We start from the raw sequence: 17,827 nt of genomic DNA on the forward strand, positions 1-17,827 counted from the left end.
CCAGAAAGGGCTCCCAACCCAGACCCCAAGAGAGGGCTCTTGGACCTCATGCGAGAAAGAATTTGGGGTGAGTCTATAAAGTGAAAGCACGTTTATTAGAGAAGTAAGGGAAAAAAAGAATGGCTTCTCCGTAGACAGAGCAGCAGTATGGCTGCTCAACTGAGTATACTTAATAGTTATTTCTTGATTTTATGCTAAACAAGGGGTGGATTATTCAAGAATTCTCCAGAAAAGGGGCAGGGATTTCCTAGAACTAAGGGTTCCTCCACTTTTTAGACTATAGGGTAACTTCTGGACGTTGTCATGGCGTTTGTAAACTGTCATGACACCGGTGGGAGTGTTGTTTTAACATGCTAATGTATTATAATTAGCGTATACTGAGCAGTGAGGCCTACCAGAGGTCGCCATCTTGGTTTTGGTGAGTTTTGGCCGACTTCTTTACCGCATCCTATTTTATCCACAGGGCCTTTATGACCTGTATCTTGTGCCAACCCTAGCTCATCCTGTGACTAAGCGAGGCAGGTGAATCACTTGAGATCAGGAGTTTGAGACCAACCTGGCCAACATGAAGAAACCCCGTCTCTACTACAAATCCAAAATTTAGCCAGGCGTGGTGGCAGGTGCCTGTAATCCCAGCTACTCAGGAGGCTGAGGCACGAGAATCACTTGAGCCTGGGAGGCAGAGGTTGCAGTGAGCCGAGATCACACCACTACACTCCAGCCTGGGTGACAGAGCGAGACTCTGCTTCAGAAAAAAAAGAAAAAGAAAAACAATGCCTAACCTCTTGGGAATGCAGCCCACCAGGTCTCAGCCTCATTTTGCCCAGCCCATATTCAATATGGAGTTGTTCTTGTTCAAACACCTCAAACAGGACCACAGGGTGCACACCGTGCAGTGTGTGTGTGTGTGTTTGGGGAGCCCATATGTTATTGCACTGAGCTTCTGCCCTGCTATGAACTTAGGGTTGCCACCACATCTGTGCAGTGGCTTGCAAGGGCCGTCATGCCCACTTTTCTCTGAGCAAATCATTCCCATCTATTGAGCCTTTGCTATGTGCTTGGCACTATGCAAACATCTTTTTAATCCTCTCCAAACCGCTTTCTGGCAGGTGTTACGCTTATTTCATAGATGAGACTCAGAGGTTAAGGCACTTCCCAGCAGTGGGATCAGGGAGGCGTTTCGTGGCTTAAGTAGCTCCTAGGTAGCAGTAGTAGACCTTGGCCTCTATGCTGATTAGAAAGCAATTGTTCTCTTTTTTGTTTTTTTGAGACAAAGTCTAGCTCCGTCGCCCAAGCTGGAAAGCAGTGGCGTGATCTTGGCTTACTGCAATCTCTGCCTCCCAGGTTCAAACGATTCTCCTGCCTCAGCCTCCTGAGTGGCTGGGAGTACAGGCACGCGCCACCATGCCCGGCTAATTTTTGTATTTTTAGTAGAGACAGGGTTTCACTATGTTGGCCTGGCTGTTCTCAAACTCCTGACCTCATGAACTGCCTGCATCAGCCTCCCAAAGTGCTGGGATTACAGGCATGACCCACTGCGCCTGGCCTTTTTTTTTTTTTTTTTGAGATGAGGTCTCATTCTGTTGCCCAGGTTGGAGGGCAGTGACACAATCACGGCTCACTGCAGCCTCTACATCTCAGGCTCAGATGATCCTCCCACATTAGCCTCCTGAGTAGCTGGGACTACAGGAGTGCAGCACCATGCTCAGCTAGTTTTTTTTTTTTAATTTGTAGAGACAGGGTCTTGCTATGTTGCCCAGTGTGGTCTTGAACTCCTGTATTCAAGCGATCTGCCCCCTTGGCCTCCCAAAGTGCGGGGATTACAGGCATGAGCCACTGTGCCCAGCCAGCAACTGCTCTTAAGCTCTGCTCCACTTGCCTTCATTGACTGGATCACACTGGTCTACGCTGCCCTACAGATCTTGGCTATCTTCTCTGATGTCAAGATTTTGTTTTCTATTGTTGTTTCATTACAAGCCAGTGCAGCATCAAGCCACTTACACCCTAACATATTTATTCTCAGCTCCACTAACTCACGATGGAAAGAAAAAGATCACACATCAGCATCAACATATGTGCTACAAACAGGCCCTTCCACCAAAAAATACAAGGTGTGCTTTTTTTGGGTAAAAAGCATTGAAGACAGTCAAAATTTTTTTTCTGTTTCAACCTAATAATCTTTGTAACCTCCTGGTTTGAGATTTTAAAGGTCATCTCATTGCCCATTTAGTATAAGCACCGGAAAATTGCAGGTGGTTTATTCTTCCAGGTGTTTTGAGACGGGCTCATTCATCTCTTTGAGCTGATAGACATCTTTTCCTCTTATAACAGTACAATAGACTGGGTGCAATTGCTCACGCCTGTAATCCCAGCACTGTGGGAGGCCTAGGTGGGCAGATCAGTTGAGGCCAGGAGTTCAAGACCAGCCTGGTTAACATGGTGAAACCCCATCTCTACAAAAAAACGCAAAAATTACTCAGCTATGGTTTTGTGTGCCTATAGTCCCAGATGCTGGGAAGGCTGAGGCACAAGAACCACTTGATCCCGGGAGGCAGAGGTTGCAGTGAGCTGAAATCATGCCACTGCATTTCAGCCTGGGCAACAGAGCAAGACCCTATCTTGAACAAACAAACAAAAACAGAAAACTTTTATAACCCAGTATTCCCCATATTTATTTGACCCAGAAATATTTTTGGAGGAATGACACCTGTTCTGGATTGAACTGTGGCTCCTAAAGAGATATGCCAAAGTCCTAAGTCCCAGTTCTTCAGATGTGACCATATTGGAGAACAGGATCCCTGCAGATGTATTATACTTAGTTCAGATGAGGTCACCCTTGACTAGGGTGGGCCCCTAATCCAATATGGCTGTTGTCCTGAGAAGAGGAGAAGGAACACAGGCTGTCAGCAAGCTTCTTCCCATCTGGGAGTGATGCATCTAGAAGCTGGGGGATACCAAGGCTTGCTGGCCAACACCAAAAGCTGGAAGAGGCAAGAAGGATTTTTCCCTACAGCCCTCAGAGGGAGCATGGCATTGCTAACATGTTTTTTCCTTCTTTTCTTTTCTTTTTTTTTTTTTTTTGTGAGACAGAGTCTTGCTCTGTCACCCAGGCTGGAGTACAGCGGTGCCACCTAGACTCACTGCCACCTCCGCCTCCCAGGTTCAAGCGATTCTCCTGCCTCAGCCTCCTGAGTAGCTGGGACTACAGGTGTCTACCATCACACCTGGCTAATTTTTGTATTTTTAGTAGAGACAGGATTTCACCATGTTGGCCAGGCTGCTCTCGAACTCTTGGCCTCAAGTGATCTGCACGCCTCAGCCTCCCAAAGTGCTGGGATTAAAGGCATGAGCCACCGTGCCCGGCCACTGCTAACATCTTGATTGCAGACTTCCAGGCTCCAGAGCCGGGACAGAATACATTTCTGTTGTTTTAAGCTACTCGGTTTGTGATACTTTGTTCTGGGAAACTAACACAGCATCCATTAGCATCTCTCAGACAGTTTGAGAAGCCCTGAACTAGAGTCATTCAAAAGCAATCCCCAATGGACCAAAAAGACGAAATAATTAGTCTGTGGAGGAAATTGTTTTTCCAAACTCCAGGTAATATTTGTTTTATTTCTAATAAGAGGAAATACATTTGAACAAAGAAGTTCTCATAGTATTGGCAATTTTATACATGTCTCTGTTATTCTAATTTTTTTTACTTGCTGGGCTTGGTAATTCTTCGATGGACACAAAAGCTATGACCTAGAGAGACTACAGAGTTGCTGGTAAGCGCAGGTCCGAGGCCCTGGGCGTCCCCACTCATAGATGGTGGCATGTAAACGAACACCTTAGACCTTGGGCAAAGCTTGTGCTGGTTGAGAGCGGCGAGTCTGGGACAGGGACCCAGGCTGCTCCCTGCTGCTTTCAGGCTCCTCTCTCTTACACTTAATGCCCAGGAAACTGAATATTTTCATCAGCAGCAAATCTACGATCTCCCCTTCCTCCGACAGCTGCAAGAGAGAAAGAACCAAGCAATGTACACAGAACCATCTTCTCTGGGGGTTTTTCTTTCTAAGGGGAAATCACAGTTTTTATTTATTTATTTATTTATTTGAGATGGAGTCTCGCTCTATCGTCCAGGCTGGAGTGCAGTAGCGCAATCTCGGCTCACTGCAACCTCTGTCTCCCGGATTCAAGCGATTCTCCTACTTCAGCCTCCTGAGTAGCTGGGAATACAGGCGCCTGCCACCAAGCCAGGCTAATTTTTGTATTTTTAGTAGAGAGAGAGTTTTACCATGTTGGCCAGGCAGGTCTCAAACTCCTGACCTCAAGTGATCCGCCTGCCTTGGCCTCCCAAAGTGCTGGGATGATGACAGGCTTGAGCCATGGCATCGTGCCCAGCCGAAATCAGTTTTCTTGTCCACTTTGGTCCCAACCTAGGTCCCTTCACTGTTCAGAGCTTTTTTAGGGTGGGAAGGCCTCCCTCTGGGAATCCCAAGGGTGTGTGCTCCATCCTTTATCCTCAGGAGGTCCCTCTCCTCTCTGTTGAGGATGACTGGGTTTTCACTGCAACATTTCAAATTCCCAAGCCAGCACAGAGTAAGCCTCGGCTGGGCAGGTGACCCTGAAGTTAAACAGCACGTGGGCCCCCTTCTGAGATGAGCGCCTCCCCTTTTCCTCTAGGTCAGAGTGTTGGTGGTGGCTCCTTTCGTTCTTTTTTTTTTTTTTTTTTTTTTGATACAGAGTCTGGCTCTGTCACCCAGGCTGGAGTGCAGTGGTTCAATCTCGGCTCACTGCAGCCTCTGCCTCCCGGATTCCAGCGATTCTCCTGCCTCAGCCTCCTGAGTAGCTGGGATTACAGGCACCCACCACCATGCCCAGCTAATTTTTGTATTTTTAGTAGAGACAGGGTTTCACCATGTTGATGGAGCTGGTCTTAAACTCCTGACCTCAGGTGATTCACCCACCTCGGCCTCCCAAAGTGCTAGGATTATAGGCGCGAGCCACCACGCCCGGCCCTTGAGTTCTTTATTATTATTCCTTCTGCTTGCTGTGTTTATCCTCTGGCCTGGCCTGGTATGGGAGGAAGTTCTGGGAATGAAAAACTCAATAGGTGTTTCTCTCCGGACACTTCTCAACCATAGATACATATTTAAGAGTGACTTAAAGCAAAGAAAGAACAACTTTTAGGAAACAGGAATGGCAGATGTCACATAAGGGATGTAGGTACCAAACAGGCATGTTCAGTAAACTGGTCAGAAAATGCCCTTTACCACGCCAACAGAGGCTGGGGTGGAATTTATGTACAGGCTGAGCACGGGGGCTTATGTCTGTAATCCCAGGATTTTGGGAGGCCAAGATGAGAAGATTACTTGATTCTAGGAATCTGAGGCCATCCTGGGCAATATAGGGAGACCCCACCTCTACAAATAATTTTTAAAATCACGGCCAGGCATGATGGCCCACACCTGTAATCCCAGCATTTTGGGAGGCTGAGGTGGGTGGATCACCTGAGGTCAGGAATTCAAGACCAACCTGACCAACATGGTGAAACACCGTCTCTACCAAAAATGCAAAATTAGCTGGGCGTGCTGGGCACATGCCTGTAATCCCAGCTACTTGGGAGGCTGAGGCAGAAGAATTGCTTGAATCTAGGAGGCAGATGTTGCAGTGAGCCGAGACTGTGCCACTGCACTCCAGGCTGGCAACAAGAGCAAAACTCCATCTCAAAAAAAAAAAAAAAAAAAAGTTTAAAAATCAGGCCAGTGTGATGATTCACACCTATAATTCCAGCACTGTGGGAGGCTGAGGCAGGTGGGTCGCTTGTGCCCAGGAATTTGAGACCAGGCCAGCCAACACGGGGAAACCCCATCTCTACCAAAAAAAAAAAAAAAAAAAAAAAACAGGCGTGGTGCAGTCCCAGCTACTGGGAAGGCTGAGGTGGGAGGATGACTTGAGCCCGAGCGGCCGACATTCCAGTGGGCCGAGATTGCACCACTGCACTCCAGCCTGGGTGACAGAGCAAGCCCCTTTCTCAAAAGCAAGCGAGCAAACAAACAGACAGAAGAATTTATGTACAAAGGTCCTGCGCATTGCTGCTGGGAATCTAACATGGTACAGCTGCTTCAGAAAACAGTGTGGCAGGTCTTCAAACAAAGAGTTCCTGTGTAACCCAAAAATTTCACTTCCAGGTATATGCCCAAGAGAAGTAGAAACATATGTCCATAGGAAATCCTGACCACAAATGTTCATAGCAGCATTGTTTATAAAAGCCAAAATACAGGAACAACCCAAATGCCCGTCAGCTGAGGAACGGATAAGCACATTGTTGTCACACCCACACAAAGGAATATGACTCAGCCGTAAAAAGGAATGACACGTGGATTCATGCTACGGCATGGATGAATCTTGAAAACATGATGCTAAATGAAATAAGCCAGACACAAAAGGCCACGTATTGTACGAGCCCATTTATATGAATATGAATTTCCAGAATAGGTAAATCCAAAGAAATAGAATGTAGATGAGTCGTTGCCAGGGGCTGGAGGCCTGGATATGGGAGGTGATTATTAATAGGTAGGGGGCTTCTTTGTGGTATTGAAAATGTTCTGGGCCCAGCTGCGGTGGCTCACACTTGTAATCCCAGCACTTTGGGAGGCCGAGGTTAGCCGATCGCCTGAGATGAGGAGTTCGAGACCACCTTGGCCAACATGGTAAGACCCGTCCCTACTAAAAATACAAAAAATTAGCTGGGTGTGGTGGTGGGCACCTATAATCCCAGCTACTCGGGAGGCTGAGGTAGAAGAAACACCTGAACTGGGGAGGCAGAGGTTGCAGTGAGCCAAGATCACACGACTGCACTCCAGCCTGGGCGACAGAGCAAGACTCTGTCTCAAAAAAAAAAAAAAGAAAGAAAGAAAATATTCTGGAATTAGTGATGATGTTTCCACAACTCTGTGAATATACTAAAAAACATTTAATTGTATGATTTAAAGTGGTTAATTTTATGGCATGTGAAATGTATCTTCATTGTTAAAAATATAATTTATTTACAATGGACAAGTTCAGTCTTCTGGTAGAAGGAACCCACTCTGATCAAGTAACTTTAATTAAAGGTGGCTACCTAATTGCATCTCCAAATTAAGGTACAGTTGGAGTACCTGGGCATCAGACCTAGCAATGCTCTCTGCTTCCTTGCTAAAATGAAAATATTTCCCCAACACCACAAAATTGTTTTTAATATATCAAACCTTTTTTTTTTTTTTTTTTGTTTTGAGACGGAGTCTCGCTCTACCGCCCAGGCTGGAGTGCAGTGGCCAGATCTCAGCTCACTGCAAGCTCCACCTCCAGGTTTACGCCATTCTCCTGCCTCAGCCTCCCAAGTAGCTGGGACTACAGGCGCCCGCCACCTCGCCCGGCTAGTTTTTTGTATTTTTTAGTAGAGACGGGGTTTCACGGTGTTAGCCAGGATGGTCTCGATCTCCTGACCTCGTGATCCGCCCGTCTCGGCCTCCCAAAGTGCTGGGATTACAGGCTTGAGCCACCGCACCCGGCCTATATCAAACCTTTTTGCAGGACAAAGGCATTGTGGTATAATATGAACCATATTTGGTCTTTGACCTTGGTTCCTGTCACAGAGCTCCTGAAATCCTTAGAATTTACTAACAGGAGTGTCTTCTGCTATTCATAATGAGCCCTCTTTTATGACACCTGAGTTTTTGCTAATGAGTGACTTAGGGCAGGCCCCTAGATAGCTTCAGGATGGGGCAGGTCACTAGAAAATTCTCAGATGGTCAAGTCTCTGATTTTAAAAAAAAGCCATAATATTTACATATAACCCACACACATTCTCTTGTATACTTTAAGTCATCATCTATAAGTACCATTAAGTACTTATAATACTTAACACAATGTAGGCCGGGCGCGGTGGCTCAAGCCTGTAATCCCAGCACTTTGGGAGGCCGAGACGGGCAGATCACAAGGTCAGGAGATCGAGACCATCCTGGCTAACACGGTGAAACCCCGTCTCTACCAAAAAGTACAAAAAACTAGCCGGGCGACGTGGCGGGCGCCTGTAGTCCCAGCTACTCGGGAGCCTGAGGCAGGAGAATGGTGTGAACCCGGGAGGCGGAGCTTGCAGTGAGCTGAGATCCGGCCACTGCACTCCAGCTTGGGCGACAGAGCGAGACTCCGTCTCAAAAAAAAAAAAAAAAAAAAAAAAAAATACTTAACACAATGTAAATGCTATGTAAATAGTTGTTATACAGGTTGAGTATCCCTCATCCGAAATGCTTGGGATGACAAGTGTTTTGTGTTCCAGACTTTTTTCAGATTTTGGAATTTACATAATGAGGTATCTTGGGAATGGGACCTAAGACTAAACAGGAAATGTATTTATGTTTATATACACCTTATACACATAGCCTGGAGGTCATTTTATACAACATGTATTTCTAATTTTTATTTATTTATTTTTTAGAGGTAGGGTCTTGCTCTGTCATACCCACTGGAGAGCAGTGGTGTGATCATGGCTTACTGCATCCTGGGCTCAAGCTGTCCTCCCCAGTAGCTAGAACAAGAGGCACATGCCACCAGGCCCAGCAAATTTTTGTATTTTTTGTACAGATAGGATCTTGCTATATTGCCCAGGCTGGTCTTGAACTCCTGGCCTCAAATGATTCTCCTGTCTCAGCTTCCCAAAGTGCTGGGATTGCAGGCATGAGCCACCGGGCCCAGCCCAGTATATACTTTTGTATTTTAAAATTTAAAATACGAAACACTTCATAAATTTGCATGACCTCCTTGCACAGGGGTCATGCTGATCTTCTCTGTAGCATTCTGATTTTAGCATATGTGCTGCTGAAGTGAACACTGGCTCAGTATTTTCAATAATTTTGTGCATGAAATAAAGTTTGTATTAAGTAGTTATGTGTGGAATTTTCCATGTGTCACCTCATGTGAGCATGCATACAATTTTGGATTTTGGAGCATTCTGGATTTCTGATTTTTGGATTAGGGATGCCCAGTCGGTATAAGATACCCAGTTGGTGTCTGCTGGAGAATTGCTTGGTGTGTGGGGAAAATCTCCACACATTTGGTCACAGAAGTGTTCTGTGTTTAGTGAGAGTTTAGTAGAAGTAAAAATTTGTGTTTCCTTTCCAAACACGGATCCGGGACACACGTTACAAGTGTACCAGAGACCATTTAGCAACAGAGGAGGGGCAGCATTCTTAGCATTCTTGAATCCTATGGGCAATAATTTCCTGGTTTCCAGGAAAAATAACTCTTTAAAATGATCCTTTAACATGATGGAGTATGTCACCTTTAAGAAATCTTTTGCGGTTTAGAAAAACAACAATACCAAATTGTTACTCTTGTATAGAAATGGAAAAATTCAAAGAAGAGTGTCTTAAGGGTTTCTTTGTTAGACATGCAGATTTTTCCTTTTTTTTCTTTTGAGACAGGATCTTGTTTTGTCACCCAGACTGGAGTGCAGTGGCATGATCACAGCTCACTGCAGCCTCCACCTCCTGGGCTCAAGTGATCCTCCCACCTCAGCCTCCTGTGTAGCTAGGACTGCAGGTGTGTGCCACCACATCTGGCTTAGGCATACAGATTGAAAGAACCTTTTAATTGGGATAGGAAGGGTGAGCTGCATAATATGTCACCCTTCACACAGCTATACCTCCAGAAGGTCAGGAAAAAAAACAAAACAAAACCATACATCCAAGTCAGACAGACCCAGGTTGAAATTCCACCTTTCCTGCTTTCTAGCTCTGTGGTTCTAGGTAAATGATTTCAACTCTGTGAGCCTTGGCTTCCTTCTCTGTAAGTTGTGAATAATTATACCTACTTCACCGAGCTGTTTTGAGGATTAAATAAAATGTACGAAGCCTTCAGCACAACTTCCATTGTGAAGAGAGTGCTCTGTGGGTGGTGCTGGTGGCTGTTATTAATCTGCAGTCTATGTGCTCATATCCCTCTTCCTGCAGGGAGTCCAGCAGGCCGACTGGAGAATTGCTTGGTGTGTGGAGAAAATCTCCACATATTTGGTCAGAAAGTGTTCTGTGTTAAGTGAGAGTTTAGTAGAAATAAAAATTTGTATTTTTTTTTTCTGTGAAAAAAAAAATGGGTGTGAGGTTGACTGTGAGTGCCCAGCTTGCTGCCCTCTGAGCCATGAAGACGTGGGTTGAGGTTTTGGAGCGTAGTATGCATTCTCGACCTTGACTGTTCATTAACATTAAAATTACCCAAAGAGAGGGCTGGGTGTGGTGGCTCACGCCTGTTATTCCAGCACTTAGGAAGCCGAGGTTGGTGGATCACCTGAGGTCAGGGGTTCAAGACCAGCCTGACCAACGTGGTAAAACCCTGTCTCTACTAAATACAAAAAAATTAGCTGAGTGTGGTGGCCGGTGCCTGTAATCCCAGCTACTTGGGAGGCTGAGGCAGGAGAATTGCTTGAACCCAGGAGGTGGAGGTTGCAGTGAGCCAAGATTGTGCCATTGCACTCCAGTCTGGGCAACAAGAGCAAAAACTCCACCTCAAAAAAAAAAAAAAAATTTCCCAAAGAGACTTTAAATATACCAAGGGCTGGCTCATTCCCCCAGAGATTCTGTTGGTATTGGTCTCTGTTGGTGTTGGTCTCTGTTGGTATTAGTCTTGGTTGGTATTGGTCTCCTCTGTTGGTGTTGGTCTCTGCTGGTGTTGGTCTCTGTTGGTATTAGTCTTGGTTGGTGTCGGTCTCTGTTGGTGTTGGTCTCGGTTGGTATTAGTCTTGGTTGGTGTCAGTCTCTGTTGGTGTTGGTCTCTGTTGGTGTTGGTCTCGGTCGGTATTAGTCTTGGTTGGTATTGGTCTCCTCTGTTGGTGTTGGTCTCTGCTGGTGTTGGTCTCTGTTGGTATTAGTCTTGGTTGGTGTCGGTCTCTGTTGGTGTTGGTCTCGGTTGGTATTAGTCTTGGTTGGTGTCGGTCTCCGTTGGTGTTGGTCTCTGTTGGTGTTGGTCTCAGTCGGTATTAGTCTTGGTTGGTATTGGTCTCCTCTGTTGGTGTTGGTCTCTGCTGGTGTTGGTCTCTGTTGGTATTAGTCTTGGTTGGTGTTGGTCTCTGTTAGTGTTGGTCTCTGTTGGTGTTGGTCTCTGGTGGGGCAGCTGTTGTTTCCAAAAGGCCCCAGGTGATTCTAAGGTGCACTCAGGGTGGAGGTCACTGGTGTCGTGAACAGAGTCCCAAACTGGGAATCAGGAGGCCTGGCTCTGACACCAGCCCCCGCCCTCACTTGCTTGTGATTTTGGGGAATTAATGTCCTCTGTGTATGCCTCAGCTTCCCCTCCTGTGAAATGAGGGCTCTGAGCTACAATGATCTCTCAAGTCCTCTAAAGTCTAACGCCGCTCCAGCCTCTTCATAGTTCAGCATCGATGACTGATCAGGAATAGGACAAAGCAACTCACCTGATAGTATTTTTGCTCCTCACCGAAGGCCACCAGGATGACAGAGACAAACAGGTTCAGCACCACAAATGTCATAAAAACGATGCAGGACCCAATGAGGAAGGAGCCAAGCACTGGGCTATAGTCCAGGACCTGTCAGAAAGAAAGCCAGGGTCATCGAATGTCCTGGGTCCCAGCAGCCACTTCCCCTACTGGAAAACCCTCAGAGGGAAAACGGTCCTCAGAGCTAGGCAGAGCCTGGAGCCAGGAAGGTCCCCTCTGCCTGGGGCTGAGAGAGCTGGGCCAGGAGGGAATGGGCAGCCCTTCACTTTCCACGGCTGCCACCTCCAAAGACGGCTGCCCTTTCTGCCCAGGGCAGGGGGTGTTTCCTTTGGGAGACCCCCGTACAGCCCTCCCCTGAGTAGCCAGTGTCCGATGTTCCTCTGTGAGCAGGGGTCCCAAGGCCAAGCTGAGGGCTCTGGCAGGGGAGTCCACCTAGGGGAGGGGGAATATTTCTATTTGTCCAAACTTGCCCAATGCTTGCCAGGTCATGGGCCCAAGGGATGGCATGGGGCGGGGCGGGCAGGCAGTGGTTTTTCTTATCTTCATAGAGGCTCAGTGTAGATAGCAGCACCTGTGCCCTCACTCCATTACCTCCTCGTAGTTGAAGACTCCCATCTGAAGGCTGATCATCGTCTCTGCCGCATCAAAGAGGGTTTTGTAGGAACGGAGTTTCCAACCAAATATTAAGTTCGACTGTCATGGAAAGAATTCTTATGAACAGAGAAGGAGGCTGCCAAGGAGCACAAAACCTGCTGTTTCACAGTGGGGTGGGTGGTCTGTGTCAGCCACTGCCCTGGCAGCGCTGGTCAAGCTACTGTACCTAAAGGGGTGTGCAAGTGGGTGTGCGTACACAACTGGTTTTTGTTTGTTTGTGAGACGGAGTCTCGCTCTGTCACCCAGGCTGGAGTAAAATGGTTTGATCTCAGCTCACTGCAGCCTCCGCCTCCTGGGTTCAAGCAATTCTCCTGCCTCAGCCTCACAAGTAGCTGGGACTACAGGCACGCACCACCACGTCTGGCTAAAATTTATATTTTTCATAGAGACAGGGTTTCTCCACGTTGGTCAGGCTGGCCTCGAACTCAGGACCTCAGGTGATCCACCCGCCTTGGCCTCCCAAAGTACTAGGATTATGGGCGTGAGCCACTGCACCTGGTCCACAACTGGTTCTATATGGCATGCATGTGTTTCTCTCTGTGGGTCTGTGCGTGCAAGGCCACACGCGTGTCTGAGAGTGTACATGCGTATGCCTGTGGCCATCAATATCTACACATATGCACTTGTGTGTATGTATGTGTATATATGTGCATGTATCTATGTGTATGTGTGTATCCATGTGTAGTGTTTATGTGTGTGCATATGTATGTGTGTATATTTGTATGTGTGTATGTGTATACTGTGCGTGTGTGCATGTGTGTATATATGTGCATGTCTGTGCACAGGCATGTGTATGTGTATACTGTGCGTGTGTGCATGTGTGTATATATGTGCATGTCTGTGCACATGCATGTGTATGTGTATACGTGTGCATGTGTGCATGTGTGTATATATGTGCATGTCTGTGCACATGCATGTGTATGTGTATACGTGTGCATGTGTGCATGCGTGTATATATGTGCATGTCTGTGCACATGCATGTGTATGTGTATACGTGTGCGTGTGTGCATGCGTGTATATATGTGCATGCCTGTGCACAGGCATGTGTATGTGTATACGTGTGCATGAGTGTATGTGTGTGCATGTGTGCATGTGTGTGCATCCATGTGCATGTGTGTGCATGTGTGTGTCATGTTTCTGGAAGTGCTGCCTGGATGACCTTGTCCAGGACCTTTGTTGTGCCCACAGCCTGTTGATGATGCCCATCTTTGTGTGCATCAGAATGAGGGAGTGCCCAGGGTGCCTCTGGGACTCACGCAGCCACCTGCTAAGCCGCCTGGCTGTGTTCCCCAGATGTGGCCCAAATACCTGGCAATGAAACTGGGCACTCTGCGGCTCCAAATTCTTCGCTCTGGGGAACTGGGTTGAACGGATGATAGGCTTCTGCCTAGGGGAGGCCCTCCCCTCACCGCATTTTCCCTCACCACAACTCCCCACTCCCAAGACTTTCCCAGGGCTGCAGTGTCAGAGGAAGGCCCAGCAGCCCTTAGCTCTGGCTCTGAGTTGGTGACTTTTGGTCCCATGGGACACTGCAATGTCCCTGCAGCCCAGACACTGCATGGAGGGCTAAAGAAATCCACATTAGGGTTTATACGGGAGCTTTCACCAAAACCACAGACTCCAGCTTTCCAGAACACACCCCCATCACTCCCTCAGTGCACCCCACCTGTTTCCGAGGGTGGGAGAGGAAGATGGGGTGGGGCCAGGGATGGAAGGCGGTCAGGGCTGAGGTGACAGAGAGGCAGAGGTGGGTGAGGGTTGGGGTGGAGTGGGGACTAGGATGTGATGGGCTGGTGGATGGGATGATTGGGAAGGAGTGGAAGGCAAGAGACGGGATGGAGCCAGGGTGAGAATGGGGAAGGTCCTGGAGTAGGGTGTGGGTCAGGATTGTGCTAAAGGCCAGAGATGAGGGGAAGGCCAGGGCTCGCATGGGAACACGGTGGGCAGTACGGGGCGTATTTAGAAAGACATCAGGATGTGGTGGAGGCCAGGATGTAAGAGGGTCTTTGTTTCTCACATTATCATAAAAAGGAATTGAAAATTTAATGTTTTTGGCTGGGCACGGTGGCTCATGCCTGTAATCCCAGCACTTTGGGGGGCTGAGGTGGGCAGATTACCTGAGGTCAGGAGTTTGAGACCAGCTTGGCCAACATGGTAAAACACTGTTTCTACCAAAAATACAAAAATTGGCCGGGTGTCGTGGCACATGCCTGTAGCCCCAGCTACTCGGGAGGCTGAAGCAGGAGAATCACTTGAACCTGGGAGGCAGAGGTTGCAGTGAGCCGAGATCATGACACTGTACTTCAGCCTGGGCAACAGAGTGAGACTTTGTCTCAAAAAAAAAAAAAAAATGCCAGGCACAGTCGCTCATGCCTGTAATCCCAGCACTTTGGGAGGCCAAGATGGGTGGATCACCTGAAGTCAAGAGTTCAAGACCAGCCTTACCAACTTGGTGAAACCCTGCCCCTACTAAAAATACAAAATTAGCCAGGCGTGGTGGTGCACACCTGTAATCCCAGCTACTCAGGAGGCTGAGGCAAGAGAATCGCTTGAACCTGGGAGGTGGAGGTTACAGTGAGCCTAGATCGTGCCACTGCACTCCAACCTGGGCAGCAGAACAAGACTCTGTCTCAAAAAAACAAAATGAAACAAAACAAAACAATTTAATGTTTTCATTTATGTTTTTCTAGTCACAAAGGGCCATGCTTGTCAATGTGCTCTCACTGTTAAAGTGCTAAGTGAAGTGGCATCTGCCCTCCCAAGTTCATGAGTCATGTCTTGGACAACAAGCACTGGCATGGCTTGTGGCTGTATCTACCTTCACGTCCCCAACTCAAGGACGTGGTGGTCCCATCCATCCCCCAGCATGGCAGCAGTGCTCTGTGTGTATCTAGGAGTTAGCCCTGTGCCTTCTGACTAGTTGGGAAGCCAGGAGAATTGGCATATCCAGGAGGGGTCTAGAGGTAGAAAGGAATTCTTCCTGAACCTGGACCATTTCAGCAGTAGAGCCTATGCCTCCTCACCCTACCCACCTGAGCTCTCCAGCCTTTGCTATTTGAGAAGACTGGTGCATGAGCTCACAGTCAAGAGACCCTGTACTCAGAAGAGCCACCACCTTCCTTGGGTTCCCAGGGTCTCCCTAACCCTAACTGTCCACTTCCCACCACCAATTAGCCTTGGCTTCTGCAGACACCAGCCCCAAGCTTGTCCCAAAGCAGATACTTACCGCGATGGAGTAAGCCAGGAGCATGGTAAGGATGACAATGATAAAGCCTGAAATGTCGCCCCAGGCACGGCGTAGGGCTGCCGTGATCATGTTCATTTTGGGATTCAACCTGAGCAGATGCCAAAGCTTCACTGTGGACAGGAGTACCAGGAAGGCGATGATGTAGCCAAGGGCGGCATCGGCTGCTGCTGTCTCACTGAAGCTGATGCCTCTGTGGGATCAAAAGGGGAAGGCTGGGTCTCAGAGACCTTGAGCAGTTCAGCCGGAACTCAGCTGGATGCAAGATTAGACTGATCGGCATTTCAGGATGTGGGATTAGTTTTATCATTATCTCATAGGCTATCAGGTCCAGAAACAGGTCTGGGAAAGAGAGGCGTCCCAGTTCCCCCAGGGGGGTGATGATGATGAGGAGGAGGAGGAGGAGGATGCTGGGAATTACGGTGTGAGAGTGATAATGACAATGACAGTGATGATGATGGTGATGATGGCGAAGATGATGGTGATGGTGACAAAGATGATAATGGTAGTTGGGGTTCATGGTGTGCACTGGTAATCCTAGCTACTCAAGAGGCTGAGGCAGGAGGATCACTTGCATTCAGGGGTTTGAAGCTGTAGGGAGCTATGATCATTATCAGTGAGATGGCAACAGACCAATCAACAAGTCATTTTCTCTAAGATGTTGGACTCAAGACATTTTTTTTTTTCTGATCTGTTTTTAAAAGTTTTATGGGCCAGGTATGGTGGCTCACACCTGTAATGCCAGCACTTTGGGAGGCTGAGGCGTGCAGATCACTTGAGGTCAGGAGTTCGGGACCAGCCCTGGCCAACATGGCGAAACCCTGTCTTTAGCAAAAATATAAACATTAGCCAGGTGTGGTGGCACATGCCTGTAATCCCAGCTACTTAGGAGGCTGACGCAAGAGAATCGCTTGAACCCAGGAGGCAGAGGTTGCAGTAAGGCGAGATCATGACACTGCACTCTAGCCTAGGTGACAAGAGCAAAACTCTGTCTGAAGAATAAAAAATAAATAAAAATAAATAAAAGTTTTATGAAGCCACAAGGTATTTCCTGTTAACTGAAAAACTTTGCAGCCACAAAAAAGAACAAAACCATGTCCTTTGCAGTTACATGGACGCAGCTGGAGGACATTATCTGAAACAAATTAACACAGGAACAGAAAACCAAATATTGCATGTTCTCACTCGTAAGTGGGAGCTAAACATTAGATCATGGACATAAAGATGGAAACAATACACACTGGGGACTGCAAGACTGGGAGGGAGGCAGGCAAGGGTTGCAAAACTGACTACTGGCTACTGTGCTCACTACTTGGGCATCGAGGTCATTCACACCCCAAACCTCAGCATCACACAATATACCCATGTAACAAATCTGCACATGTACCCCCTGAACCCAAATAAAATTTGAGGCCAGGCACGATGGCTCATGCCTACAATCTCAGCACATTGGGAGGCTGAGGCAGGAGGATCACTTGAGGCCAGGAGTTTGAGATCAGCCTGGGGAACAATGTGAGACTCCTGTCTCTATAAAAAAAAATAATAATAATAAAAATAGAAATTACTTAAAAGAGAAAAAAGAAAAACTTGTGAGGCCTGCCTTCTAGCCATTCTACAGAAGAAGGCTTTTCGAACAGGCTCAAGGTGACACTACCTTCCCGAAGCTCTGTGGTCTGGAGAGCTTTCCCCGTACTCTCCTCCAAGGTTGGACCCACTCAGGGCAGCTCTCTACAGGGCCACACAGAGGGATGCGAAGCACAGACTGGGTTTGCCACCTTGGGTACAGGCCAGGCTTCAGTGAGAACCATCCTTTTACCCAAATCTCCTGCCTTCCAGAATCTTCCTTCCCCGTGAGCAGACTGGAGTTTCTGGTGCAAACAGTTGCTTCTGCCTTTGACTCCAGCAGCTCCTTTCTCCTATCTCTCTTAAAAGACCTAACGCTGGCTGGGCACGGTGGCTCGCACCTGTAATCCCAGCACTTTCAGAGGCCGAGGCCAGTGGATCGCCTGAGTTCCGGAGTTCACAACCAGCCTGGTCAACATGGTGAAACCCCATCTCTACTAAAAATATGAAAATTGGCTGAACGTTGTGGCAGGCGCCTGTAGTCCCAGTTACTTGGGAGGCTGAGGCAGGAGAATGGTGTGAACCCAGGAGGCAGAGGTTGCAGTGAGCTAAGATCACGCCATTATACTACAGCCTGGGCAACAAGAGCAAAACTCTGTCTCAAAAAGAAAAAAAAAAGAAGACCTAATGCCGTCTAATGCCATTTAATTGCTTATCTAGGTGGAAACAGTAACAATGCATAAGCCCTCTTTTGTTTTTATTTTATTTCATTTTTGAGATGGAGTCTGGCTCTGTCGCCCAGGCTGGAATGCAGGGGCGCAATCTTGGCTCACTGCAACCTCCTCCTCCCAGGTGCAAGTGATTCTCCTGCCTCAGACTCCACAGTAGCTGGGACT

At 47.7% G+C, this 17,827-nt stretch overlaps 1 protein-coding gene and 1 non-coding gene across 2 annotated transcripts in view; both read right to left on the minus strand.

The window, feature by feature from the left end:
• Nucleotides 1-3,595: 3,595 nt before the first annotated feature.
• PKD1L2 (polycystin 1 like 2) overlaps nt 3,596-17,827 on the minus strand; it is a 117,785-nt gene continuing 103,553 nt past the window's right edge. Inside the window, exons 40-43 of the mRNA XM_033219121.1 lie at nt 15,351-15,561; nt 12,062-12,163; nt 11,429-11,560; nt 3,596-3,995 (exon numbers count right to left, since the gene is read on the minus strand). Coding sequence (XP_033075012.1) covers nt 3,834-3,995; nt 11,429-11,560; nt 12,062-12,163; nt 15,351-15,561 — 607 coding nt within the window. The 3' untranslated portion in view covers nt 3,596-3,833. The remainder of the gene's footprint in view (nt 3,996-11,428; nt 11,561-12,061; nt 12,164-15,350; nt 15,562-17,827) is intronic.
• On the minus strand, nt 8,751-8,857 carry LOC117088822. The gene has a single exon (XR_004439352.1). It is a non-coding gene; the product is annotated as a U6 spliceosomal RNA (small nuclear RNA).

This window comes from Trachypithecus francoisi, unplaced genomic scaffold (assembly GCF_009764315.1).
Source record: "Trachypithecus francoisi isolate TF-2019V2 unplaced genomic scaffold, Tfra_2.0 Lachesis_group10, whole genome shotgun sequence".
Lineage (NCBI taxonomy): Eukaryota > Metazoa > Chordata > Mammalia > Primates > Cercopithecidae > Trachypithecus > Trachypithecus francoisi.